The sequence below is a fragment of the Notothenia rossii genome (genome assembly GCF_949606895.1).
Source record: "Notothenia rossii genome assembly, chromosome: 10".
In the NCBI taxonomy this organism is placed as follows: Eukaryota; Metazoa; Chordata; class Actinopteri; order Perciformes; family Nototheniidae; genus Notothenia; species Notothenia rossii.
Window position 1 is genome coordinate 21,687,691 of NC_136908.1, and position 27,335 is coordinate 21,715,025.

The following is a 27,335-nucleotide window of genomic DNA, read 5'->3' on the forward strand; positions in this document are numbered from 1 at the left end:
ATTATGGTCTGTACGTTGCAAGGTAACTATGCAGAGTGGGGGAGGGGTGAATGAAGTGCGTGTATGTGTGTGCGGAAGGGGGGGGAATATTATGGGATGCCTGCCCCCTGATCTCTTTGTGTGTGTGTGCGCGCGCGCGGGGTGTGTAGTGTGCGAGGGAGAGAAAGAGGAGACGGCGTCGTGCGCACACGCTGCCTACAAAAAACACGGAAATATATTTAAATTGTATGTATAACCTTACCGTTACCATAACATAAAAAGCTTCCAAGTATTGATTGATAGACAAAGTGAGCCTGGAGTTACTGTTTTTGGAAGCTGTGTGAATCAAGTTGTGAGTATCTCAGTTTTTGGTTTTATTGTTTGAAAATGTTACTTGAGAAAGGGTAGGATGGTGTGTGTGAGATAACCGCGTTCCCCGGTAGTTGCTAAACCGATATATTTTTTAATGAGATGTAAAAGAGTGTGAGTGCTTGGGTTTCTTTTAGTTTGTCTCAAATCTGAAGCTGGCCGCCGGTCAAGCTCGGCTAGCATGCATGCTAATGGCACGGAAACTATAACGATTGTGGCAAGATGGCATGTCAGCAGAGATGGAGTGAGTGAGGGTGATCATCTTTGTGAGCTGTCCCACTTGGTAGCTTGATAAACTTGCATGTATTGTCTGGAAAAGTCCATGCAGTGAGCGTCTGTGTTGCTTTTATCAGGTGCTGTGTATTGAATGCTTTTTTGGTACCAATTATTCACTTCCGTTTTCTCTTTTTGTTCTTATTTCCCTTGTCGAATCCTGGCCGACTGCCCTCAACTCACTAATACAACACAACCTGGGACATAGTCAAAACTGGGTCAGAACTCTGGATTATCCTACCATTAAAAAACTTTATTTAGTTAGCTAAACTCTTAGCTAACTAAATATAAAGTTTTCTGCTGTCCGCTATGTCTGGAAGCGAGGATGACAGAGATGATTATGGAGCCCCCGAGGACCGGTTAATGCACGGTAAGACAAGCTCATTTGTTAGCTTAAATTGCTAATGTTCACATTGGTTGTATGTTAGCACGAGCAGATGTGGGTTCCTTGCATTCATATCAATCATGTATCGTTAGCTCTGCTAGTCAATGCTGCTAACTACCGGGTAGCTAATGTTAGCGGCAACCTCAGCAAACACACTTTTCCCGCGGCTATTCAGCTGTTTAGCTTTAAAACCTCAACAAAAATAGCTGTTACCCCAATACCATCCATATGCAATTTTTCTGAAAGCTGCAGTATCGTCAAGTCACACCGACTCACCGGCATGTTCCCGGGGCCTAGCGTTAGCCTGCTACCGGTGTTATTTACGTGTCGATGACAAGATGGAGGCAGCAGCCAGTTAGCGCTGAAGATGCGGATGACGTTCTGCTGCGTTCCCCTCCTCATGGCCGGCACCCTCTGTTTTGAGTGTGTGTGGAAAAAGTACAAATAATACATTATAGTAAAACATACTATTAATCGTTTCTGGCTTTTATATCTTCTAAAAAGCTAGTAAACTGATGTGGTGTAAGATCGCATTGTTCACAGTTTGTATAATACCGACGAGCACGCGCGGCGTACACGGTGGAAGCGTTGAGAACAAGTAGTCCCGCACGTTAGCTTTAATAGCTACAATCTACTCAAACATTTTAAACGCTTGTCACAGACAACAAACCTTTATTAAATATGTCAAGCGATGCTGCATAAACAAAACAGTGTGCAAAAAGAGACAGGAGCCTCAACAAGGATGTGCTAAATCGTTTACATTTTTGGATATCAATGCAGGTTATTGTTCCTCTGAACAGTCAATTTGATTGATGGGTTAATTTATATCAGATTCAGAATACTTTATTGTTCATAAAATGGAAATGTGTATATGGCACTGGCAATTAAAACAACACTCTCCGTACACAGCACAGCACAGCATACCAGTATCATACAAGATACAATATACTGAAACAAACATCCAAATAATAGCATGTTAAACTGTAAGCCTTCATTTCCATCATGGTCCCAAAATGTTAGAAGATAAAGATTTGTATTTGTATTTACACTATACATTTGAGCTCTGCAAATGAACCGCCTTTGTCAAATTAAGTAGTTGATAAAAAGAAAAGAAGCAATATTTTCCTTCTGAATTGCAGAATTATAACGGTAAACTACAAGTACTTCTTTGTTGTCTAATATCAGAGTTGAGTAAATGTACTTTGTTACACTCAACGACTAAAATGCTTATTGTCTTAGGCAGAAGTTTGGCTTGAAACAAATCCTAGTCACAGGCAAAGCTGTCACTATCCTTGATTTATAATTAATAATGTGGTCTCGATATTGACAGATAAATAATGTCCATCACAGTCCAATTTAATTATTGTATTGATATTTAATGTGTCAAAACGTAATATCCAGATGATTTGAATTACAGAAACAAGTTATCATGAGCAAATAGAAAATAATTTATAAGTCCATTTTAAGCTATAAATATGTTTTTTGTGTACGTTTCGAGTCCAGGTCTTTAGTCTATAGCTCAGGGCCTCTTTTCCGGTTCTTAAACCCACTGTAAGTCTGTTGATTAAGATCATTTTAGTGATGGGGCGTTTACACTTTTTATCTATTTAGTTTTTGTTTCACATTGCAATTATGCAAGAAAACTAAAGTGCTCTACGTGACGTATCTATTTCCTGTCATCACCACCTATGTGAGCTGAATGTCCCTAAACTTGCAATTCAGTGGTTTGTAGATGGGCTTTCCCGTCCTCTCGTATGTACACGTAAAAACACGGTTACTTTACCTTGTTTGTTTAGGAGATGAAATGCTCTTCTACACAATCTATACACACTGAGCTGCTCCACAAAGGGGCTTCTATACTCTTAAAACATGATGACAGCCAGCAATAACGTCTGTATCTGGCTTTGAATTTCGAATGTTGGTCCGGATCAAACTGAAACCTGAAAGTCCGGATCAAACAATGTAGGTGTGAAAGGGCCCTTAAGATTTTTTACAAAAACTGGGCACTGGTTTTTATACAAACACTGACTTCTCATAATATCAAGTAGGAAAAAAAAATGTTTTCTCTGCTGGGATTTTCAGTTGTTCACCCACATGCTCAAATACAGCTTGTTCTCCTTTATATGACCCGAAATGCTCATCACATTTAAGCGTCCTCCTCACCAGGTGCATCTTAATGGCTGCTTGCCATTTACTTTTTTACTGTAGTTGATTACATTAATGGGGCCTAAGTGCGCTTCTTTTTGGAGCCACTGCGGCCTTGCTGAACACTGGACTTGTATCCCACTGTCATAAGGCCCTGCAGGAGGGTGTGGTAAATTATGACTCATCAGTTGTAAATTACAGTTTTAACCACTAGAGCAAAACTGATTTGAATCTCCTCCCTTAGGGCAACTTATAAAATGGAGTACTAACCCAAACCACTAGCTTTCCTCTACTAGTCTTGGTCCCTGGATCTCATGCCAGTTTTCATTCTAGCCATGTAATCATGGAGCAATTAAGTGTCATTTGACACCAAGTGAATGTGGTTGCAGTCTGGTAGGGGTGGAAATGGGGCTAAATTATGGTTTAAAACCAGACTTTGTTCCCTGTCTTGTGTTGAAAACCAGCTAGTTGGCCACTGCAAAAGTGAAAATGTGGCATCCTGTTAGTAGTGATAATTCAAACATGAATAGGCACCATTAATCAATCTGTTTCATATTCAGTGATGACAGTTAATCTTAGGTGAAAAATCCTCAGGTTTGAGCTATGATGGAAACAATACTACTAAAGCTGCATGTCATGATGTTGAATATTGCAACAAAGATATTGCTTGTCATTAATAAACAGAAATTCAATTGTTCTCAGCCTGAGAACTTAAACTAAACAGAAAAGACACAAAGTGAAAAGTAAAGTATACTTTTTTTTTTTAAATATGAGTACCACTGACAAAGCTGGTCAATGGCAGGAAATTGTTTACCTGCTGATAACTTGACAAACTGACTCTTCTTTTTTAACGGCAGGATATGCAGCTTTATTTTCTGTAATTTTATCACACGGCCCAAATACAGTACAACACGACTCTGCTGTTTATCTAAGACCATCAAATATCTTGTGTGATTTGCAGACGATGAGGATGAGGAGATCTCGGAGAATGAGACTCCGAAGGTGAAGAAGAAAAAGAAGGCAAAGAAGAGCAAAGAGAGCAAGGGCAGTAAGAGGCGCTCACGCAGAGAGGTAAGCGTGGACATCACTGTGTGGGGTAAATTACTGTAGCTACAAGTATGAAATATTAGAAAGAATATTACAACTTTTTAATCCTATATCCAAGGTAATGTCTTCAACATAAACTACGAATAAACAACTCATACCATAACACCTGAATTTAAGCTTCACACACAATGGAAAGCAGAAATGTCTGCGGACGTTGATATAGGCAAAGCAACACATTCAAATTTGCTAAAAGTAGTTATGATTGTAAAATACTTGATGCTGCTAAAGCTCTCGTATGGCACATTTTTATTTTATTTTATTGGACATCTCAAAACGTTCTAGGCCACTCTTTATTTGCATTTCCCCCCTCCATTCTTCAAAAATGAACTATAAAAATAATAGTTGTCCTACTTTTTAAAAACGTTATCTATAGCACAACTCCGTAACATGTGTTTTTTTTTTTACTTGTATGAATTGAGAAAATAAATAAACTAAAAAGAAATGAGTAGTTGTAAAATATTTGTATGTAATGAACAAACCGAAAGACATTTGCTTTTCTCTACATTTAGACTTTCAACGTATTATAACCTATATTTTGTCCCGTTCCCATTGTTCTTAAACCTTGTGTTCTGTCTTTGCTAACTTTTGTCTTTGCTCTCATTTTTCCAGGAGGTCCCGATCAGCTCCCCGGAGGCCATGGACGTGGGCCCAGTGGAGGAGGCTGAGGAAGGCAGCGCCATCCTGCGCTCTGACAGCGAAGGCAGTGACTACACTCCAGGACGCAAAAAGAAAAAGAGAGCCAGCAGCGGCAAAGAAAAGAAGAGGAGCAGTTCGGGGGCAGAGAGGAGCAGCTCCAAGAAGAAAGACCCGGAGCCCGAGGAAGAAGATGATGACGACGACGACGACGATGATGACGACAGCTCGGTGAGGAAAAGTGGTCTTTGAGGGGGATTAGTAGTTTTAAAGTGAAGTCTCTAACACACACATCTGTACTGATGATGGCGTACATCTTAGTGAAGGATTTTAAAAAGCCCCTGAAACCACGTTTACGCCATAACCACACAGTCTTCACTGACCCCAAAAAAACTCAAGAACTCTGAGTTATAGTAATTTTTGCACAATAGAATCCAATTAAATTGCCAGTAATGCCTGCCATGTCTAAAATTGTTGACCAAACTTCATCATGTCACGTGGCTGAACAAAATAGGGATATGTACAGTATAAGAAGTGTGGTGGAACACGTTTTGGGCAAACCATTTAAGTGGGGTAAAGGTGACGACCCCCTACATACCTGTAGTAGTATTATATCAAAAATGTATGTCACACCAAAATTCTCCTTGACCTGATAAAAAAGTGCATATAAAATGTCTTAAAACATCAGCATCATTTACGAAATGATTTGCAGCGATGTAAATGATATGCGACTTGATGTCAATTGGCTAAAACATGCAAAACCGCTGGCGTGGTAGTTCTATTGTGTGCTGTGTGACAACCAAACAATGCTCACATAGAAACGACAGGAAACGGTGCTACATGGACCATTTTTCAGTTTAATGGTTTACTCCAATTTCTAACAACCAAATGTCTTTATTAGTAAGATTACTTCTGTAACAGCCCTTTGTTGGCTCCATGATGATGGCCTATTGACTGGGTACCTGTAATGTTGCGGTTTGACAAACATAGATAATACGATACGAGAGACGGTTAAACAAAGAGCTGTGTCTGGTGGACTCGGAGCCCAGCGGCCAATAGGAGGCCTTGTAGTTAATGACACTTATGCAAGGGGTGGTGTGGGGTGTGTGCGTCTGGGGTGGGCGTTTTAAGGCATATATGCTGTTACCACGGCAACCTCGCCAAGCACCACAATGCACTGCGCTCTAGACCCTTTTTTTGGTTAGATAAACACATTTTGATTCATTGTTAAAGCCGCCCTCAATCTATTCTGCAGCCAGTTCTGGAAGGCAGCGTAAATGCGAATGATTAGAAGAGGCGCAGTTATCTCCAAGAAATCGGTTGAATTGCCCACAATGCTTAAAAGTACTAGGAAATGAAAAGAAACTCTTCGAGATAACCCAAATATTTAGCCATGTACTTGTGTCTTTTGTGACAGATAAAAGTGAATATGATAAAAAATGCTGGACTGCAAAACAGAAAATATTTAATCCTGACCTTTGTCACTAGATTAGAAACTATATCACCAAGCAGTTTGATGTCATTATCTTTAAAAGAAGTGGGTCAGATGGATCAAATGGACTTATTACATTTGATTTTTTGTTGCATTTGTTGGTTAGCTCGTATCTGATTCTAAACCCTATTCAGTAGCCACTTAAATCCATGCAAATGTGGTCCAGTAGAGTCTGATAGAGCCATTAAAGCACCATTATTACAGCTCTGATAGTTAGTATTTCTGATGCATAAGGACGGTACGCAGCACTGCTTTTTAAAACCTTTACTTGGAAGCTGTTATGCTCGAGATCTACGCTGAAAAGCAGCAGCAGCAGCAGCAGCAGCAGCAGCAGCTGGTACCTCTTCCTGGTCACTCAGTCAGAGCAGGATCAGTCACCGCTGTGCTCATCCAGCAAGAGCTTCTGACATGAGATGTTTGAATAATACTGGTCAGAAACACACCTGGCACCATGTATTCTCTAATGCACATATTGAAAACAACAGTGTCCCACATGTTACGGCTCGTCTGCTAGACCAGGTTCTCCTCCACACTGGTCATCGAATCAATTGATTAGATTAGTATCGATTGCGCCTCACTTACTGATTTAAAGTGGTAGTGAGAAACCAGCGTTGCACAGACTAAGGCTATTATTAGAGTCTCTAATTGTGGATTTCTTTCCGTTTTTTTACACTTCTACCTATTATGTTTTTTTTTTTTTACAACAGCAAGACTTGGCTTTTTGATTCAGTTCAATCGTTCTCAGTTATTTACCTGCATATGATCATTATGTTACCTGCTGGTTTGTTGGGCAACAGCAAGTTTTGAAACGTACAATGTCAATTTAAAAGCCTTTAGTCCTAGTAGTACAATCTTAAATTGTACAACATCATACAAACGTAGCTAATTGTTGGTGTTTGTTTCCTGTAGGAGCCAAAGACGTCATCCCAGCTCCTTGATGACTGGGGCATGGAGGACATCGACCACATCTTCACTGAGGAAGATTACCGCTCTCTGACCAACTACAAGGCCTTCAGCCAATTTGTCAGGTAGATACTCTAATACACTTTATTCCAGTCTACTTATTTATTTCTGCTCTTCAACCAGTTTTGGGATTATTGTGGTGCTGAATCGGCCAAGTACTCATGTCGATTCGTGTTTGTTTACATTTTAAATGTGTGTTTCCCTCACCTCCAGGCCCCTCATCGCAGCCAAGAACCCTAAGATCGCCGTGTCCAAGATGATGATGGTTCTTGGGGCCAAGTGGCGTGAGTTCAGCACCAACAACCCCCTGAGAGGAGCCGCCGCTGCCAACGCAGCCCTGGCCACCGCCAACGTGCCGGCTGCGGTCGAGACCATGGTGGCGGAAGCCGCCCCGGTCGTTGTAGCACCACCCCCTCCAGTAGAGCCTCAGCAGCCCCCCCCACCGCCTCTACGCAAGGCCAAGACAAAGGAAGGCAAAGGTACAGTGGGGACGAGGAGGGGTCAAATGATATAACAGAGCTGTATTTTCGGAACAGTTGGTGGATTTCAGTCGGACCTTTACGTTATCCTCGACTCTGTGTGTGTGTGTGAATGACCTCTGCCTTTCGGTTTCGTGTCGACAGGCCCTAACTGCCGCAAAAAGTCAAAACCAACACCTAAAGCAGCAGACAAGAAAAATAGTGCCAAGACCAAGAAAGTGGCTCCTCTCAAAATCAAACTGGGAGGCTTCAACAGCAAGCGGAAACGCTCATCGGTACGTTCCACCTCCACTTTGTTTTGTCTTTTGCTTCCTAACCAAACAGTTTTGCGGTTAATGCAGTGAACTGTATTCTAAACAAGATGTTTTTCTCCCATGTTTCAGAGCGAGGAGGATGAGCCTGAAGTAGACAGCGATTTCGAGGACGGCAGCACGAACAGTGTCTCTGTCTCGGAGGGATCCAACAGCCGCAGCAGCCGCAGCAAAAAGAAGCCTTCCAAGAGCAAACCCAAGAAAAAGAAAGGTACGTGTGCAAGCTCTGGGTATGAGACAAGGAGGATGTGGACGCTGATTTGAAATGTAGTCTTCTTTATTGTTTTTTTCTGGATCATCCTCTGGTACCGTTTCATTGAATATGCAGTTTTGTATAACCTGTGGGAGTTGAACTCGTTACCCTGGCGGTTTCATGCGTTACCTGGTGAGTCAGCGTCAGAGCTCTACCTGTTGCAGCTGCATAAAGAGCCTACAGATTACAGGTTAACACGTAGTGGTGGATAGTAATGACTGCGTTCAAGTTAAACCATTAAAGGCCTGTGGGACGCACAACAACTGGAGGAAGTGACACACACACACACACACACACACACACACACACACACACACACACACACACACACATTAGTCACTGTGAATGAGTCAGCCGAGTGATAAGTATATTTAGAAGGACGACATCTTGTTCTGGGTTGCTGCTTACTGACGCATCCTCTATAGCAGCTAAGACAACGTCACATGAATTGATATTGAAATTAAAGAGGTCATCAAGTCCCCACGAGATGCCGCTGCTTCTGTGTGAAAATCCTTTTAACGGTAGCTGTGGTGTTTTGTTGAGTCTCGGAGGACTTTTTTCTTTGACAAGTGTTTGGCAAATGAATCTTTTAAAATTGACCATCGCTTCTGATAAAGTTATATTTATTGAGTTCTATCCGCCCAGATAGATTTAATCGGAAAACCATTGAATTTCAGTCAAATGTGTCTTGAAAGGGAAAAAATGAATCGCCTCTCCCAAACAACATCAACGACACACAACAGATCCTGGATCAGAGCAGATATCACATTCTGTGCCTCGAGGCCAAATGTTTAGAGGTGTTTTGGTTTAAAACGTTTTCTCTGTTTGTTTCAGAAGCAGAGGAAGGGGACGGCTATGAGACGGATCACCAAGACTACTGTGAGGTTTGCCAGCAGGGCGGAGAGATCATCCTGTGTGACACCTGCCCCCGGGCGTACCACATGGTCTGCCTGGACCCCGACATGGAGAAAGCCCCCGAGGGCACGTGGAGCTGCCCACACTGTGTAAGCAACATACTTGGACTCTTAGGTTTTAACCACATTACTGATGCTTTTAATCCAAATGTCTTCGGAACACCTCAAAATGTTGGCTGTCTGCACCCAGATTTCAAGCCGGATTATTATGGCGCCTCATTTAGAAATGTTTTTCCTCTTTATGAGACAAAAATAGAGCGTTAAACTGAACAACCGTGATCTACGAAAAGCAGCCTAAACTTCGTCTAATTGAGTGGCCAATTGAAAACCTCTGCATTGCGACCAGAATGCATTGCACCACTGCTTACATAGGCACACATCGAGAAGCGTTGAAATGACCGATCCTGTAACACCTTTTTTGTCTTCAGTTGAACTCAATTTATTTATACACCTGCATTTCCCTTTCATTCCAGGAGAAGGAGGGCATCCAGTGGGAGGCCAGAGAAGAGGTTTCCGAAGTCGAGGAGGACATCGCCGAGCCCGAGATGGAGGAGGACGACCACCACATGGAGTTCTGCAGGGTGTGTAAAGACGGTGGAGAGCTGCTCTGCTGCGACTCGTGCCCCTCGTCATACCACATCCACTGCCTCAACCCGCCACTCCCGGAGATCCCCAACGGAGAGTGGATCTGCCCCCGATGCACGGTGAGTCGCCATCAGCCAATCAGGGGTCAAAAGGGATGATTGATATAGCGTTTGATCTACTGGGGCTATGGTTCAACTGAGATTGAAAAGAGATGACACTATAATATATTTGTTTCTCTTTTTTCCCTTCCAGTGTCCGGCCATCAAGGGGAAGGTTCAGAAGATCCTGACATGGCGGTGGGGCGAACCTCCTCCTCCAACACCAGTCCCTCGACCCCATGACCTCGCGCCAGATGCCCCCGATCCCTCGCCACTGGCAGGGCGGCCTGATAGGGAGTTCTTCGCCAAGTGGTCCAACTTGTCGTACTGGCACTGCTCCTGGGTCACAGAGCTCCAGGTGTGTGGAATACACAAACACCTTAAACAGAGGGAAATAGTAATATCGATAGGTCTTGAACTTGAGTTTCTGTAAGGTTTGCTGGTTCTCATTATAGATTTCTCAGTGTCTAAAAGTACCCTCTATCTGTGTCTCAAACTATGTTGTGTTGGATCATTAAATGAAAAGGAAATGGGCCTGGAAAACCCTTGAAAAGTCCTTGAACAAGCTGTTTATAGAGTGTGGATACCCTGGTATTATCCATGTTTCGTATGCATGATATTCTTCACTTACCTGTTTCCCTTTATTTCCCCTCTAGCTTGAGATTTACTGTCAGGTGATGTTCAGAAACTACCAGCGGAAGAATGACATGGATGATCCGCCGCCCATCGACTTTGGGGAAGGCGAGGAGGCCGCCGAAACAAGTGTTAAGAGGAAGAGCAAGAACCCCATGTACGCAGAGCTGGAGGAGAAATACCTCCGCTTTGGAATCAAGATGGAGTGGCTGATGATCCACCGCATCATCAACCACAGGTAAACACATCCTTACAGACAAGGAGAGTTTTGGTTCAATTTAGAGTTGACTAATAATCAGTGATGCAAATTAGTCGCTTTTCGGCGCCTCCCGCTTTTTTAACGCTGATTTGGGTGACTTGTGTAATTCGTGGAGAACTGAAGAGTTTTCGGTTTGTGGGGGGGGGGGGGGGGGAAATCTAGATCGCAAAATAATTAAACAAGCGAGTGCCTGTTTTTCTTGGCCAAGGACAGGTTCATTGAACACAACATGAGCGTAACGTGTCTTCACCATTGGTCTTCACGTGGTTATGTCTCGTCTGGTAGGTGTAACGGAGAGCACCAGAACGCTGCTCCAGCTCTTCAAATATTACAGTACCCATAAGGAGCCGTACACATGCCGCAGTGTTTGCGAGGCTGTGTCTTTAGTTGTAAGCACAGTGGCGATCTGTTGTTATTAGCATCTGGTTAGCTAGCTATGCTAACGAATTTAAAGAGCTTTTCTACAACCAGGTGGAAGAGAGCTCTCTCCTGAGAGGCTCAAATAACCTCAGCTCAGTGAGGTTAAGGCACACCTTGATATGGTCCTTATAGTTATTAATGAGAAATTAGAGACTCAATTATTAACAGGTATAAAATACTATATGACAGTAACAAAAAAAAGTTGTTAAAAATAACAAGAATAGAGTTTGAAAGGGGAGTGATTTGTAAAATATCCAAAAAGAAAAACCTGTCATTGTCAGATGGTATATTACGCAGTTTTTTTTCTGCTTCGAATAGTTCTCTCTTTTTTCACCATACCTGTGTTTGCATCACTGACTAATACAGTAAGAATCAAACAGCTTTAGGATTTCTATCAGCCAAAAAGATAGGAGTTGTTATCTATAATTAATTGTCACAGTAACTTATTTTTTACATATACACATGTTCTTGTTAGGAGAATGCAAGACTTAATCACATTTCTCTGTGCCTCTTTCATTTCATTCATTTGAGCTACAATTTACAACAGCCTTTACCACAAGTGACCAGTTTTCCATGATGCCCATCTTTGATGAGTGACATAAACAACTTTTTACCACAGCTTTCAACATTTTGTTTCACTCAACAAGCCATTGCTTTATGAGTTATTATATCCCGACTTTCAATGTGTATTTTAGATATTGCCGTCATGAATCATCAGCCAAACCTGGAACAAAACTTTAATTGGAATGTTTTGTTTTTGTTTTCCCAGTTTGGACAGGAAGAATAACGTCCACTACCTGATCAAGTGGAGAGAGCTGGCGTACGACCAGGCCACCTGGGAGGCCGACGACATGGACGTCCCAGAGTTTGACATCTTCAAGGTGCGGTACTGGAACCACAGGTGAGATACAGACGCAGATCATCACCTTTTTAAACTGGAGCGCTAAACATGATTACACCAAACCCACACAGTGCTTTACCGACTAATGTTTGTTCCAGAGAGATGGTGATGGGAGATGAGGGGAAACCCGGGAAGAAGATCAAGGTGAAAGGAAGAGTGAAGCGGCCCGACAAACCTCCAGAGAACCCTGTTGTGGATGTAAGTCATTTGAACTGCCTTTTTATTAGGACTCGCATACAGTAGGTGCTAGAATATAATTATACATATGAACTGTTTGTAAATTAGTCTCATTTGACAAAATTATTTCATTCAAAAATAAAAAATAATTGTTATTCCATAAAATCAATATTACCATTTTTAATGATCAAGTTATTGCCAATATTTGTGCATTGCGATAATGTAAATCAAATTTAGCTTATAGAAAAGTTGTTTTTTAAAGCTCTGCTTCCTTGTGGCTGATCTTTGGTTGCTAATCCGTCCTATCTCTTCTCTCTGTTCCCAGCCGACCATTAAGTTTGACCGACAGCCTGATTACCTGGACGTCACGGGGGGGAAGCTGCACCCCTACCAGCTGGAGGGTCTCAACTGGCTGCGCTTCTCGTGGGCTCAGGGCACCGACACCATCCTGGCCGACGAGATGGGGTTGGGAAAGACGGTGCAGACCGCTGTCTTCCTCTCCTCGCTATACAAAGAGGTGGGTGGCAGTGAGATACTGGTGTAATGCTTTGGAGACAATTCTTATCAACCGCTTTGTTGGAAACATGGGCTCAGCACATTCATTTAAATGTAGCTTTGACTCTAACGGTTGTGCTCTTCATTATCTTCATGATATCCGTTTCATATTTAGTTTAAAATAATACATTTTGGCTTTTTATTACATTTTTGGCTTCCGAGTCTTGTCTGAGCCTCCCTGTGTAGAGCTGTCAATAGGTAGCTGTCCTCCTATTGGCCAGGAGCCATCCAGCCATTTTGACTAAGTCAGGTGAAATCTGACGACATTAAGTTTGATGTCAAATGGAAAACAGTCACTGACTCTGATCATGTTTGCGGCTGCTGCCATCTAAAGGGTGGAGGCCAGAAGACATTTCCTGTCCGAGCCGCAAGACATTTTGGACGGTTTCTAATTTGATGATTTCATTTGAAACCACAGATATTTGTATGATGTAATCTGTCTGTTTGGTTCTATAAACTTGTGATTTTTAGCAAAGTGTACTTTTTTTTAATTTGATTTCATTCATAACTTTCTGCTCTCTTAATTAAAGTTTTTTGTTTGAAACACAGAGTTAGTCTCTATCATTTTGAAATGATGGAGTGGACTTGACCTCCTCTCTTCTCCTGCAGGGCCACTCTAAGGGGCCGTTCCTGGTCGGCGCCCCACTGTCCACCATCATCAACTGGGAGAGAGAGTTTGAAATGTGGGCCCCCGACATGTACGTGGTTACGTACGTCGGTGACAAAGACAGCCGAGCCGTCATCAGAGAGAACGAGTTCTCCTTCGAGGACAACGCCATTCGAGGAGGAAAGAAAGCCTCCAGGATGAGGGTAAGAGACTCGGATATAGGAACCCTTTTAAAAGAAATGCATTTAATTCACATAAATATTTGCTTTAACATGTTTTTGTGTTAATTACCTCCTAAAGAAAGACTCGTCGGTCAAGTTCCACATCCTCCTGACCTCCTACGAGCTGATCACCATCGACATGGCCATCCTGGGCTCCATCGATTGGGCCTGCCTGGTGGTGGACGAGGCCCACAGACTGAAAAACAACCAGTCCAAGGTACGGACACACCAGATCACTTAGTAGAATGTTAGGACACATATTTTACAAAGCAGTCCCTAAATGACACAATAGAGAGTTCAGGCGCTGCAATGAATGCCCCGCAAGATACAAAGTTATAAATGGTTGCATTTTTACCTTTCCATTAAACATAGTTTCTTTTTACAGTCATTTACATTCTTCTGCATAAACAAAGATCCTTTAATTATAATCAAGTAAAAGCTGAACCTATAACCTGCCAGAAATGTGAAAGTTGTGCAATTTCTTTCTTGTGACTCGCTGGATTAAAACAGTTATCAAATCTCGAGGCCTATGCAGACGGCTGCTACTGCTGTTGAACTGAAGCTGATAACGGTTGCTTACATGTTGTTCTTTTATTTCTCCTGGTGTAGTTTTTCCGGGTGTTGAACAACTACCCCCTGCAGCACAAGCTGCTGCTGACTGGAACGCCTCTGCAGAACAACCTGGAGGAGCTTTTCCACCTGCTCAACTTCCTCACACCGTTGAGATTCAGGTAGGTCCTAGACTCTGTTTAATAATATGTTTCTTTATGGTTTTTCCTTAAGGTGTAAAACTACAACATAAGTCTCAGTGGTGAAGTTGGTCAAGGTTTAGCTTTGATTTAGAAAGCTTTGTAACTTTTTCCCACATGAAACTGTGACTTTCCAGGTGTGCTTCAGAGGTGCATAGGATCTTAATTGTTAGAAATATCTATCTAACTGTGCGTGTCAGAAAGATCTTTTTTGTCATACTTACCTTCTCCTGACCTTTCAGATTGTTATGTTGTCAGCTGTACCTCAAGCAAATTTGAGGTTTTTAGGAAAACGTTTAAATCAAAGTTAAATAAATGAACAGAGGTATGGCAAATGATGCACAGCAACTTCGCAGCCGAGGTGCATTTGCTGTCATCCGTGTTATATTCAAGATTCAAAGGCTGTGTTGCCATATGCACAGTAGCTACAGTGTAGTCATGGCAATGAGCATCTTAGGTCCCGAGCTCCTCAAACAATGCAACATGGTGTGTGTGTGTGTGTGTGTGTGTGTGTGTGTGTGTGTGTGTGTGTGTGTGTGTGTGTATATATATTCCTATATATATATATATATATATATATATATATATATATATTCCTATATATATATATATATATATATATTCCTATATATATATATATATATATATATATATATATATATATATATATATTCCTATATATATATATATATATATATATATATATATATATTCCTTTCTATAGGACAGTTAAAAAACATTAAATAGAGTAAAATAAAAGAGTGCAGATTATGTTGCCTTATTGCATTATCATGTTGTTATATCAGTGTAGTTATATCACCGGTCTGTTTGCAGTAAACTGGAGATCTTCCTGGAGGAGTTTGCCGACATCGCAAAGGAAGACCAGATCAAGAAGCTGCACGACATGCTGGGTCCTCACATGCTCAGGAGGCTGAAGGCTGACGTCTTCAAACACATGCCCTCCAAGACGGAGCTCATCGTCCGAGTGGAGCTCAGCCCTCTGCAAAAGTGAGTCGTCTTTCATTTTCAAAATGTAGATGTTCTTTCTAAATGATGATGATGTACAAATAAGGGAGTATATATTTCAAAGGAGAGTATACATTGTCTGTGTTTATCTACAGAAAATACTACAAATTTATCCTGACGAAAAACTTTGAGGCTCTGAACTGCAAAGGAGGAGGAAACCAGGTTTCTCTGCTCAATGTCGTCATGGACCTCAAGAAATGCTGCAACCACCCCTACCTCTTCCCCGCTGCTGCTATTGTAAGAGCCTAATAATGTTCCTATTACGTGACAAATCATGAAACTTTAGATCAAATTAATTGAAAGCATGTTTTGCAATTCTGCATTGAGATTACATTTTGATTAGATTGTTGTTTTAGGAAACCTTTCTTTTAGAAAAGTAAACTTTTGCTTTCTTAATGTTTGATTTCTCTCCAACAGGAAGCTGCAAAGATTCCCAACGGGATGTACGATGGCAACGCTCTCACAAAGGCTGCTGGGAAACTGACGCTGCTGCAGAAGATGATGAGGAAGCTGTATGATGGAGGACACAGAGTGCTCATCTTTTCTCAGGTAACACTTCTAAGGACTGACTCGGAAAACAAAGATGGTCAATTTGTGGAAACACTTGTGTTGCAGACTCTGCCTGCTCCACAAACAAGTACATGCTTATAATTCCCAATAGGAAATGCAACTAGACCTTTAAAAGCCAGAGATCTCACCAGCTGTTCCCAACAAACTGTCTCCTCTGTGTTTTGCTGCAGATGACTAAGATGTTGGACTTGCTCGAAGACTTCCTAGAGAACGAGAGCTACAAGTACGAGAGGATTGATGGAGGGATCACTGGCGGGATGAGACAGGAAGCTATTGATCGCTTCAACGGTGAGAACGGGGACAAGAAGAGCTCCAGCTTTGGTTGTTTTATTTTGTAAAAGAATCCTTTATCTTTTTAAAAGGAGAGTCCAGCTGCTCAGGTGGTTAGCTGGCTCTTTTGTGATTGGGCAACCGCTTAGAGATGTCCCGCCCCTTAGCATATCACGTACAAAGTGCTGGAGCGCTAGCCAATAGAAGTGCGAGTGGTACATAGTAGTGTCACTATGTTACGGAAGTAAACTACAAGTAGACTACAATGGAGGGCTTTCGGGGGGGAGGAGGAGTGTGAGGGAGGGGGGGGGGAAGTGTGTGGAGAGAACTTTGGGATTTTAGCCTTTGCAGACCATTTAGATGCACAGAAACCTATGACACACTACAGGGAAGGGAAAACCCCAAAAAGCATAACAGAGCCCCTTTAATTTCCGCTTTACTTGATCTATTGTTATAAAAGTTCCCAATCTTAAATGGGACGTGCTAGTTTTAAATATTCTTATAGAATATTTGTCAACTTTTTTTTTTTTTTTTCCTTCAGCTCCTGGCGCTCCGCAGTTTGCCTTCCTGTTGTCAACAAGGGCCGGGGGTCTGGGTATCAACCTGGCCACGGCCGACACCGTCGTCATCTATGACTCCGACTGGAACCCCCACAACGACATCCAGGTACAGCGGCTACTTCATCTATTCCTACTCATTTTTATTGATAATAAGGTGAAGCGTAGGGAAGACATTTTCTGTGAACCTCTAGAGAAATCTAGAACATTTGACTTGTATCTGTCCTATTGGTACTGTTTGTAATTGACTGTAATAACTATTTTTCCTATTTACTCTAAAGTTCCGGGCACACTTGTTAATCAAGCTCATTTTGTGAAGATCTCATTTTAAGTGTTAATGCAAACTCTTCCTCCGTCCAGGCCTTCAGCAGAGCTCATCGTATCGGTCAGAACAGGAAGGTGATGATCTACCGCTTCGTCACCAGGGCCTCGGTGGAGGAGAGGATTACTCAGGTGAGCAGAACGGAGCAACACACAGAAACCTGACAATGTTCTTTTTCTTTTCTTTTTTTTAAAATGTCAACCACTGAGTGGCAAGTGTTGCTGAATAGTTGCCTCAATCTGGCTTAATTTTCTTCTCACCATCCTCTGTACAGGTTGCCAAGAAAAAGATGATGCTGACTCACCTAGTGGTCCGACCCGGTCTCGGATCCAAGACGGGCTCCATGTCCAAGCAGGAACTAGACGACATCCTCAAGTTTGGAACAGAAATGCTCTTCAAGGACGAGTTGTATGGGACTTTAGGTGAGGGTTGAAACAATACAGATATGCTGAGAGGTCATTTGTGTTGGTGCATGAAGGGGTTTAAAAGTGAGGTGTTTTTTTGTAACTGTGTTTTTTTGTGCAGGAGATCCCAAGAACAAGGACGACGACGGCAGCGTCATCCACTACGACGACAGGGCCATCGACCGTCTGCTAGACAGGAACCAGGACGCCACCGACGACACGGAGCTAGCCAGCATGAACGAGTACCTGAGCTCCTTCAAGGTGGCTCAGTATGTGGTCAAAGACGAGGAGGAGGAGGTGAGTGCCTGATTTACTACAGCAGAAATCTGACGTTGCTTAGTATAGGCAGGGTTCGTAAGGTCATTGAGAACCTGGAAAAGTCATGGAAATTCAAAATGCAAATTCCAGGCCATGGAAAAGTTATGGAAGACAATATTTTTCCCAAAGTTTTGGAAAAGTAATGGAAATGTAATTAAAGCTGCGTCAAATATAATTTACATTTCTAATCGCCAAAATAATCTGCGGTCGCGAACTGTTATGTGCCATCATGACGCGCATGGGGTTATTTTTTTAATATATGAAGCGCGAGCTGTGTGCTCGAGTCTTCCTGCTCGTCGGGCCGGCTGAACTCTGCTGCTCCGGGATGAGTGTCAGCTACATTAACTACGGTGCGTTCGTTAACCGCGGAGTCACTGTGGCACAGACTGCACCGCTGATGAACAGCTGTTAGAACGGGCCGTTCAGAGCAGAGCGGCAGAGCGTCATGTGAACTGAAAAGTTTTTCTTAGATAAAAAGACTTAAGCCTTGCACAGAGGCATGAAAATACATTTTCAAAATGCTCAACAGTGCTGCCAAAATTATAAACTGACTGCTACACAATTAAAATAAATGCTTTTTATATATTTCTATTAGATGTGACTCTTTGGCGTTTCTGTTATTATTAACACTGCTGCTTTAGTTGTTCTGACTGCTGAAATCCTCTGTTATCCCTCTTTTTAAAGCCGATATTCCGTGGGGTGGGGGGGCTCGGATCCTTGTCACCTTTTTCATACCTGATGAGTTTGCATCCCTGATCCCTGACTACAGTTGCTTTAAGCGTGTAGAAGCTAGAAAGCCTACTATTTGATTTGTTTTAGATAGGCAGACCTTATTTTCCTGTTCCATGTTAAAATAAACAATTTTCAGTGGTCATTTTGTTTTGGTCATGGAAAATTAGGTAAAGGTCATTGAGAAGTCATGGAAAAGTCATTGAAAATCATTGGTGAAAAAGTGTATGAACCCTGTATAGGGATCAGGCTTGGAGGTGGAAATGTATAGTAACAATTAATATAACAAATGAGATTCTTATCAAAGTAAATTCTGAAACGATGCCAAGAAGGTATCTTTACCAAAGAAAATATTGCTTCACCAAATTCAAAGATTGGCTGAGCAGTATTCTGTTATTTGTTTAAAAAGTCTCACACAATTCCAGTTTTACTGTCCTTTTGGGCTTCATTTTGAAGTTGGCAAGATAAAACAATGGCAGCTAGTCCATGCATATTCATTTTATTGATGTAACTGGGAAGATTTTAATGTATTGTATAACTTGAAGCCGTTACTTATGGGGTCACTTCATTTGAGAAATACTAAAAACTGTTCAGTAAAAATGTTTTTATTTGTGCAGTTTTAACACAAATAATGTTACCTTTCGTCTTCAGCTAACAGTACAAACCACCAGAGCAGACTGTATTAGCTTCTGAAATTAGCCTCCTATATACTGATATACAGAAAGATTGACATCACAGATTCCAACAGGAACTTGGGAAACATAGCTTTATCTCAGCTGTTACTTTCGTCTTCACCCTTCTCTAACCTTTTCCATCTTTTTCTCCTTTTGCTCAGGAGGAGGAGGTGCAGCGAGAGGTCATCAAGCAGGAGGAGAGCGTGGATCCGGACTACTGGGAGAAGCTGCTGCGTCACCATTACGAGCAGCAGCAGGAGGACCTAGCCCGCAACCTGGGCAAAGGCAAACGTATCCGCAAACAGGTCAATTACAACGACGGTTCCCAGGAAGACCGGGGTAAGAGCAGAGGTAAATATGGGAGCTCTTTCTTTTACTACTAGCATTCAAGTTGGTTTTAACGTGTGACTTACAAATGTACAAGTGCAAATAACATCCGCCCTTCCAGATATTATTCCCCCATCAGGCTTTTCCTCTAAACCCTCTTTTTAACTACTGTGTTGCACAAATAAATGTGTACTGTTGCTAAAACAATACTCAAGATAGGACACATTCTATTATAATATATTGAATCCTTATCAAAACATGAACAATTTGGCCAGGCACTTTATGCACCTGACATCTTCTATAATCTGTCATACAAACACATGTTGTACTCAAAAGGCTTGAAGTACAGTACCAGCCTGTATTTGCATAACTTGAGAATGCTTTACTGTAGGTCCTAGATGTAGCTGGATGGGTGTCGCGTCTTGAATCAAGAGACTACATTACCCATAATGCACTGCACATAACTGCCATGATCTTAGCTTGTTTAGGAGTAAGATGTCGCTCCCGCCCACACACACAAACTCAGTGAGGAATATGGCCATTTAAGACACACAGCAGGTGTTTGTGTCCATGTGCAACAGCAGGAAAGACAGGGTTATAAAAACAACTAAAATCAACAACAGTAGTTTTATCTCTTTCGCCCTTTATTAACCATATTCAGTCTTGGGTGTGATTATTTGACCCAGTAACAAAATGATGATAATGAATGCAATTCGCCGCCCTGCCTACCTATGGGTTTAAGTCATGCATGTTTCCAGATCCTTTTTAAGAGCTTTTACCAAATGGTTTCATTGAAGTCTTATTGGACTGTCTTGTTGTTTTTCTCTTGCAGCTGATTGGCAGGATGACCAGTCTGACGGCCAATCAGATTACTCTGTGGCATCTGAGGAGGGAGACGAAGACTTTGATGAGCGAACAGAAGGTAAAAACTGTTAACAGAACAATATGCCGTCTAAATGTTAAGTTTTCTCCACAAGGTGTATCACATATTGATGTATAAAGAAATGTATATAAAAAGTCAGAGTACATGTCATTATCTCTCTGTTAATCACATCTGTTTCGTCTCTGCAGCCAACTCTCGCAGGCCGAACAGGAAGGGCCTGAGGAATGACAGAGACAAGCCGCTGCCCCCCCTGCTGGCCAGGGTGGGAGGCAACATCGAGGTGAGCATCCCCCGGGATTATATGTTTTTCTTCTCTTACCCAACAACTGCATCAGACAGCCACAGTTCAGAAAGTGTTGCTTCATTCTGTGTCTCTAAATAAAGCCTTTCCCTTTCTGCGGCTTCCCAGGTGTTGGGTTTCAACTCTCGGCAGAGGAAGGCCTTCCTGAACGCAGTGATGCGTTATGGGATGCCTCCCCAAGACGCATTCACCACCCAGTGGCTGGTCCGAGACCTGCGAGGGAAATCTGAGAAAGAGTTCAAGTAAGAAGTCAAAATATGAACCCCAACTCTAAATATTAGGTATTTAAGACTTTAAAGACATACAATTAAAATGTTACAATATGCAAGTTAGTATTTATTTGGGAAAATGTGGATCATAATTCAATACACGTTTCAAACTTCCATACTTATTTCACGATAACAAATTTAACTGGATTTACTTTTATTTGTTGAACTTTCTTAGACCTAACTTTATGTGTAAAATCACATCTTATGAAATATTTGTAGCCTGCAGATATGATCTCCTTTATAATTGTCTTTTACCCCACTGATATTACACACAACAGCCTTTTTATCCTGTGCATATTTTAAACTCCCCAATATATTTGTCTTCTTTCCATTTGTTTTCTTTGTGTATTCGTCATTAATCTTTTCTCCTCCGTCTCCCTCTCAGGGCGTACGTCTCTCTGTTTATGCGTCACCTGTGTGAGCCCGGAGCCGACGGAGCCGAGACCTTCGCAGACGGTGTCCCCAGAGAAGGGTTGTCACGGCAACACGTCCTCACCCGCATCGGCGTTATGTCACTCATTCGCAAGAAGGTAACGACCGCAGCCTTTACTTAGTTTTACTTTCATTTATTTGTTATTAAAGCAAATGAGAAAAACCGACTAAACAAAGCACCTAAAATGATCTTTGTTCATCCGAGTAAAACGTTTATCAAAATGTTTGCGACTAGGCAACATTGATAATTGTTTCAGCTCAATACATTTGCCCTATATCTTTGTAATTTGAGTAGGTTGGGTTTATTTTTTTTGTCCTGCGATTGCCCTTCTTCATTACCCATTAAGGAAATTGTAGGAAGACGAATAAACACAAGAAATGGCAAATTAAAGATAATTTCTTTTAATGTTTTCTGACATTTTATAAAATTGTGTTTTGATTGATCAAAAACGATTAGAGCATTAATAAAGCAGTTTTGTGAAATGGCTCAAAGAGATGCTGCTGTCCTAATAGACGTCTGTTGGTCATGAGTCCTTTGAGCTCTCCTGACGTCCGTGTGCTGCATGGTTCCAGGTCCAGGAGTTCGAGCATGTAAACGGTCAGTGGTCGATGCCCTGGATGGCCGAGCTGGAGGAAAGCAAGAAGGCCGCAGCTCTGCCCGACTCCCCGGGGAAAACCCCGTCCACCGGCACCCCCGCCGACACGCAGCCCAACACACCTGCTCCAGGTAACACACACTTCCACTCACTGTGCAACACACACTCTACTAACTGACGTGGGGGATGTTGGATTCAAATCAACATCATGAATAACTGTCGGTCTGTCGGTGTGTAGTTGACGAATCCTCTTCAAAGAACGAGGAGACAGTGAAGGATGCAGACAAGGACACGGAGAAGGAGGTTAAGAAAGAGGGCGAGGTGGAGAAGAACGGCAAAGAGTCGGCAAAGAGCAGCAACGAGGTAAAAACGAGATTCATTTGAGAGACGTGACATTCAACCACATTTAGTTTTCTGAGATGTTTCATCAAATCCCCTCCGTGCTCCCTCCAGGTGATCTCCATCCCGGACGACGACGAGAAAACTCCATCAGCCGAGCCGGAGGCTAAGAAGAACGGGGAGGAGCCGATGGAGACGGACAAACCGAGCAACGGAGAAACGGAGAGCGTTAAGGAGAATCAGGGAGAAAAGGAGAAGGAAGGCGAGAAGGAGGGAGAGAGCGAGGAGAAGAGTCCAGAGGTAGGAGAGGACACCAAGTCACCTGCCGAGGCCAAGGCGGAGGGGTCAGAGGTCAAACCTGAGGACGCCGAGGTCAAAGGTAAAACTCTTCCTCCCACTCTAACGTTCTTTAACTATTTCTCATCACAAGTTTCTCTTCTTTCTAAAGGTGTCCAGCGCAGACATTCTGTCGTTACTGAATACAAACGTAACTTCTTATTTAGAGACAAACACAGATGTGTCAAACAAAGGATGAATAATGAATGAAATAATATGTGTGAAGACCTGAAGTAAAATATTATTTAAAATAGAAAACGCAACCAGGTCAAAGAAATTGTAGCAATAATTGAAAAGTATGGAGAAAATGTCATGGACTTCAACCAATCATACCAATATTTACAATGAATTTCCTACATCGTTTAACTTAACCTAAATAATAACTTATACATATTCATTTCAATATTTTACTTTGTATTGATTTTAAATGTTGGTACTGTTGTTACGGCCTTAACGTCTTTAATTTCTCATTTTCTATCATGTTTTCGTCTTTTTTTGCAGCAGCAGAAGAAAAGAAAGACGAAGAGAAGAAAGAAGAGAAGATGGAAACCGCTCCTGCAGATGATAAGAAAGGTATGAACCCCTTTTTGTATAAATATATATATATTTCTCACAAAACAGAAAGTAAAATGAAAACACCTCATCAGATCTCAGGTATATCAGGTCCTTGTCAGTAGGCCTCAGCTATCTGCTCTACCCCCTCCCTGCTTCACCCCCCCTCTTTAACCGCGTTCCCTCTCCTGCAGTGGACCTGAAGGAGGAGAAGGAGTCTCAGAAGCCGGAGGAGGCGACCAAGCTGCAGAACGGAGACGGCAGCAAGGAGAGCGCCTCCACTGCCGTCACACCCGCCATCTCGGCTGCCACCGCCGCCGCCGCTGTGGTGGCCGCCGCCGCCAGCGAGGAGAAGAAGAAGGCCAAGACCAGATTCATGTTCAACATCGCTGACGGAGGATTCACGGGTACACACAAGCACACGTAGAAAATCACACGCACTGAAACTCAATCAAAGATCACATTTCCTAATCGCCCTTTCCTCTCGCAGAGCTCCACTCTCTGTGGCAGAACGAGGAGCGCGCGGCCACCGTTACCAAGAAAACCAATGAGATCTGGCACCGTCGTCATGACTACTGGCTGCTGGCTGGCATCATACAGTATCCTTTTCCTACCTGTGATTGGCTCTGAGATGTGATTATGAAAGGCGGGTGTTGTAAATTGAGAATTGTTGTTTTGAGATGAAAACATGTGGTTGTTGCCCATGACCGCGCCCCCCCAAGACATGGTTATGCCCGCTGGCAGGACATCCAGAACGACGTGAAGTTCGCCATCCTCAACGAACCTTTCAAGGGAGAGATGAACCGAGGAAACTTCCTGGAAATAAAGAACAAGTTCCTCGCCAGGAGGTTCAAGGTAGGTTCACGTTTTTATGAATTGAAGGAAAACACTGATAAGGGAAGAGTTAATCTAAAAGGAACTTTTTCATTATCAGAGAACTCTAAACCCCTCTCTGCTCTCTCCCTCCAGCTGTTGGAGCAGGCGCTGGTGATCGAGGAGCAGCTGCGTCGCGCCGCCTACCTCAACATGTCCGAGGACCCCTCCCACCCCTCCATGGCCCTCAACACCCGCTTCAGTGAGGTGGAGTGTCTGGCCGAGTCCCACCAGCATCTCAGCAAGGAGTCCATGTCCGGTAACAAGCCGGCCAACGCCGTCCTGCACAAAGGTGAGACAGGAAGTCATGCAAAAGCAAATCAAGTGGAACTCATTTGTTGGCCAGTTTGATAAAGTTTCAGGTTTATTTCTCCAAAAAGTCACATCCTATTCCTCAGGTTTTAAGAGCTTTTTTACTTTTCTTTGGTTTTCTTTGAACATTATAATGCTCAAACGAGTGAATTACTCTTACTTCTGACTTGTGGTTAATTATGCTGCTGCTCCTTTTGTACACGTTTTCAATGTGGTTTTTTTAAAGACACATTTCTCTTATCTTAAATAACTCAACTTTCAAAAATGGCAAAAGTTAGTTTGACGATAAGGTGGTGGAAAAAGCATGTAGACAATTAGAGTGCCACAGGAAATGTTAGATAGAATCTATTGCAATGGAAGGAAATTAAAATATTTTATAATTAAAAATGTTGCATAAAATAAACAGAACTAAAATAAGCAATCATAAATCTGATTGATCAAACAAACCGTTCAGTGGGTGAGTGTCTATAATTTCTTATCTCCCCCTCTCTCAGTGCTGAAGCAGTTGGAGGAGCTGCTGAGCGACATGAAGGCGGATGTCACCCGCCTCCCGGCAACCATCGCCCGGATACCGCCGGTTGCCGTGCGACTCCAGATGTCAGAGAGGAATATCCTGAGCCGGCTGGCGAGTCGAGGATCAGAGACACAGACACAGTCACAGACACAGTCACAGACTCAACAGGTACAGAGCCGGGGGGGTCGGGGTCTTTATCTCAGCTGGACTGATGATCACTCTGCAGTAAAACGTTCATCAGCAACCGTGGAAACCAACATGAGGTTTACATACTGACATGTTGAGCTTTACCAGCTGAAAACACATTCTGCTTTCTTTTCGTTATTTTTACTTACATGATTAGAGACAATTTAGAACAAGGAGTTTGAGAGGATGTTTACATTTATCATTGTAACTATGCCACATTTAAAAATGTAAGAATTTGTACTTTAGTATTTTTCGTTAGTCTACAGACAATTATTTGTTGTTAAATTATATTGGAACTTTTTCCATATTTTTTTGTTTTTAAGCTAATAAAAAGCAACGCACTGCGTGCAGTGCTACCTCAGAAAGAGAGCTACAGTAGATTATTTAGAATTGTCTTTGTGTGGAGAAACACTTTATCACTATCCTGCCAAATGTTGGCAACATGTAAGAACATTGTACGATGGGAGAGGAGCTAAGCATCTCTTAGCATGAAAAGCAGAGGAATGCACTCCATGGATTATTATGTATAAGTTTATTGTGTAAATGGTAAATGAAAGTTAGCACACACATAGGTGAGCTGTTGTTTGAACGTAGATTTTGTATGCATGTATTTTATTATGTTGTATTTTTATGAGGGCTGTCAGTCGATTAAAATATTTAATCGCGATTTAATCGCATGATGTCCATAGTTAATTGCATATTTTTTATCTGTTCTAAATGTACCTTAGAGGAATATTTTTTAATACTTTTATCAACATATGAGTTGACAAATATGCTTTATGCAAATGTTTGTTTAATATCATTGGAACAATGACAAATATTCTCCTGAGTATTTTCAATACAACAACCTGGAACCTCTTTCTCTCTCTCTCTCTCTTCACTCTCTCCCAACCCTGTCTACTTCTTTGCACTGAGCCAGTTGCTCAAACAGACGAGCCTGTTTACAGTTGTTGGCGAAATGCCGCTCCTCTGTCTTCATAGCAGTCAAAGCATGAGACTGAAGTTCCCACCTAGGGTCAAAATAATGTACTGTGATGTGCAGTCGACACGTTGTGTGCGATCCGAATGATCTCACACAGTCCCTCGTCCTCCACAATGTTAATTGTCCTGCAAGCTGTAGCCACCGCCACCCATTTAGCTATCGCTGTTGAAAGCTTGCTGCTCGTAGAAGTGTCCAGGCGTCTCCCCGGCAAACTTTCAAGCGTGGTCTGCCACAAGCGAGCGTCAGGAGTGGGGCTGTCAGCATCAGCTGTGTGCTTGGCTTGCTGTTTACAACACCTTTTTTTGTATCCATATCTCTCGTTAGAATCTCCCACCATCCAACTAACAACAACAACAACGTCAAGCCTTTGGGCTCTGAAACTACGGGGCGGGCCAAGGACAAATACACATGCGTTAATCGCATGTTGAAATAATTAGTTGCGCTCCCTTAACTTGACAGCCCTCATTTTTATACCTACCGCAACGATCATGACCGCATTTCTCAAAATGTAGAACTATTCCCTTTTTTTAATATCCAATGATTAATAAAAGTGACATTCTTCTTCCTGTTTTCCTCCTCTAGATGTCGCAGCAGCAGATGTCGCTGCAGCAGATGTCGCAGCAGTCGCAGCAGCAGCAGCAGCAGCAGCAGCAGCAGCAGCAGCAGCAGCAGCAGCAGCAGCAGCAGCAGCAACAACAGCAGCAGCAGCAGCAGCAGCAGCTGCAGTAGACGGAAAATCTGCGCTTTACCTCGAAAACCAACCCCCTGCCTCACCTCGACATTCCTGATTGGTGCACAGCAGACTGACGGACAGCGCGCTCAAGCTTGAAGCCACGCCCAGTTCACGTCCCCGTCCCCCCCCCAAACAGACTTTAAACAGAGTTTTTCTGGAGGATCGAATCCCTTCCCCAACGTTGAGACTGTGGACAGAAAAGCTATTTTATTTTTTTTCTCCTTTTTTCAATTTCTGTATTAATATTATTGATATAATGTTATTATGATGGTTTTTTGGGACCTAAATAAAAAAATGTTATAAAGAATTAGTTTGTGGTCAG

At 42.4% G+C, this 27,335-nt stretch overlaps 1 protein-coding gene across 3 annotated transcripts; it reads left to right on the forward strand.

Moving 5' to 3' along the window:
* Positions 1–99: 99 nt before the first annotated feature.
* chd4a (chromodomain helicase DNA binding protein 4a) lies at positions 100–27,320 on the forward strand. 3 transcript variants are annotated; one of them, XM_079652785.1, is made up of 41 exons: positions 100–331; positions 830–991; positions 4,113–4,222; positions 4,868–5,122; positions 7,293–7,411; positions 7,560–7,825; positions 7,970–8,100; positions 8,209–8,347; positions 9,224–9,393; positions 9,777–10,007; positions 10,141–10,344; positions 10,643–10,857; positions 12,068–12,199; positions 12,298–12,397; positions 12,702–12,893; positions 13,541–13,741; positions 13,839–13,976; positions 14,369–14,490; positions 15,343–15,516; positions 15,630–15,771; positions 15,952–16,083; positions 16,275–16,392; positions 16,916–17,040; positions 17,292–17,384; positions 17,528–17,675; positions 17,779–17,954; positions 19,540–19,729; positions 20,538–20,627; positions 20,777–20,868; positions 20,998–21,131; positions 21,544–21,688; positions 22,164–22,317; positions 22,425–22,549; positions 22,640–22,904; positions 23,366–23,434; positions 23,608–23,820; positions 23,904–24,012; positions 24,136–24,268; positions 24,383–24,578; positions 25,093–25,280; positions 26,863–27,320. In XM_079652785.1, the coding sequence occupies exons 2-41, from the start codon at positions 931–933 to the stop codon at positions 27,007–27,009; spliced, it is 6,144 nt and encodes a 2,047-aa protein (XP_079508911.1). In that variant the 5' UTR covers positions 100–331; positions 830–930; the 3' UTR covers positions 27,010–27,320. The 3 variants fall into 3 exon arrangements, with proteins under 3 accessions (XP_079508911.1, XP_079508909.1, XP_079508910.1); XM_079652783.1 differs by having other exon boundaries at positions 101–331; positions 23,363–23,434; XM_079652784.1 differs by having other exon boundaries at positions 102–331; positions 9,227–9,393; positions 23,363–23,434.
* The last annotated feature ends 15 nt before the right edge of the window (positions 27,321–27,335 follow it).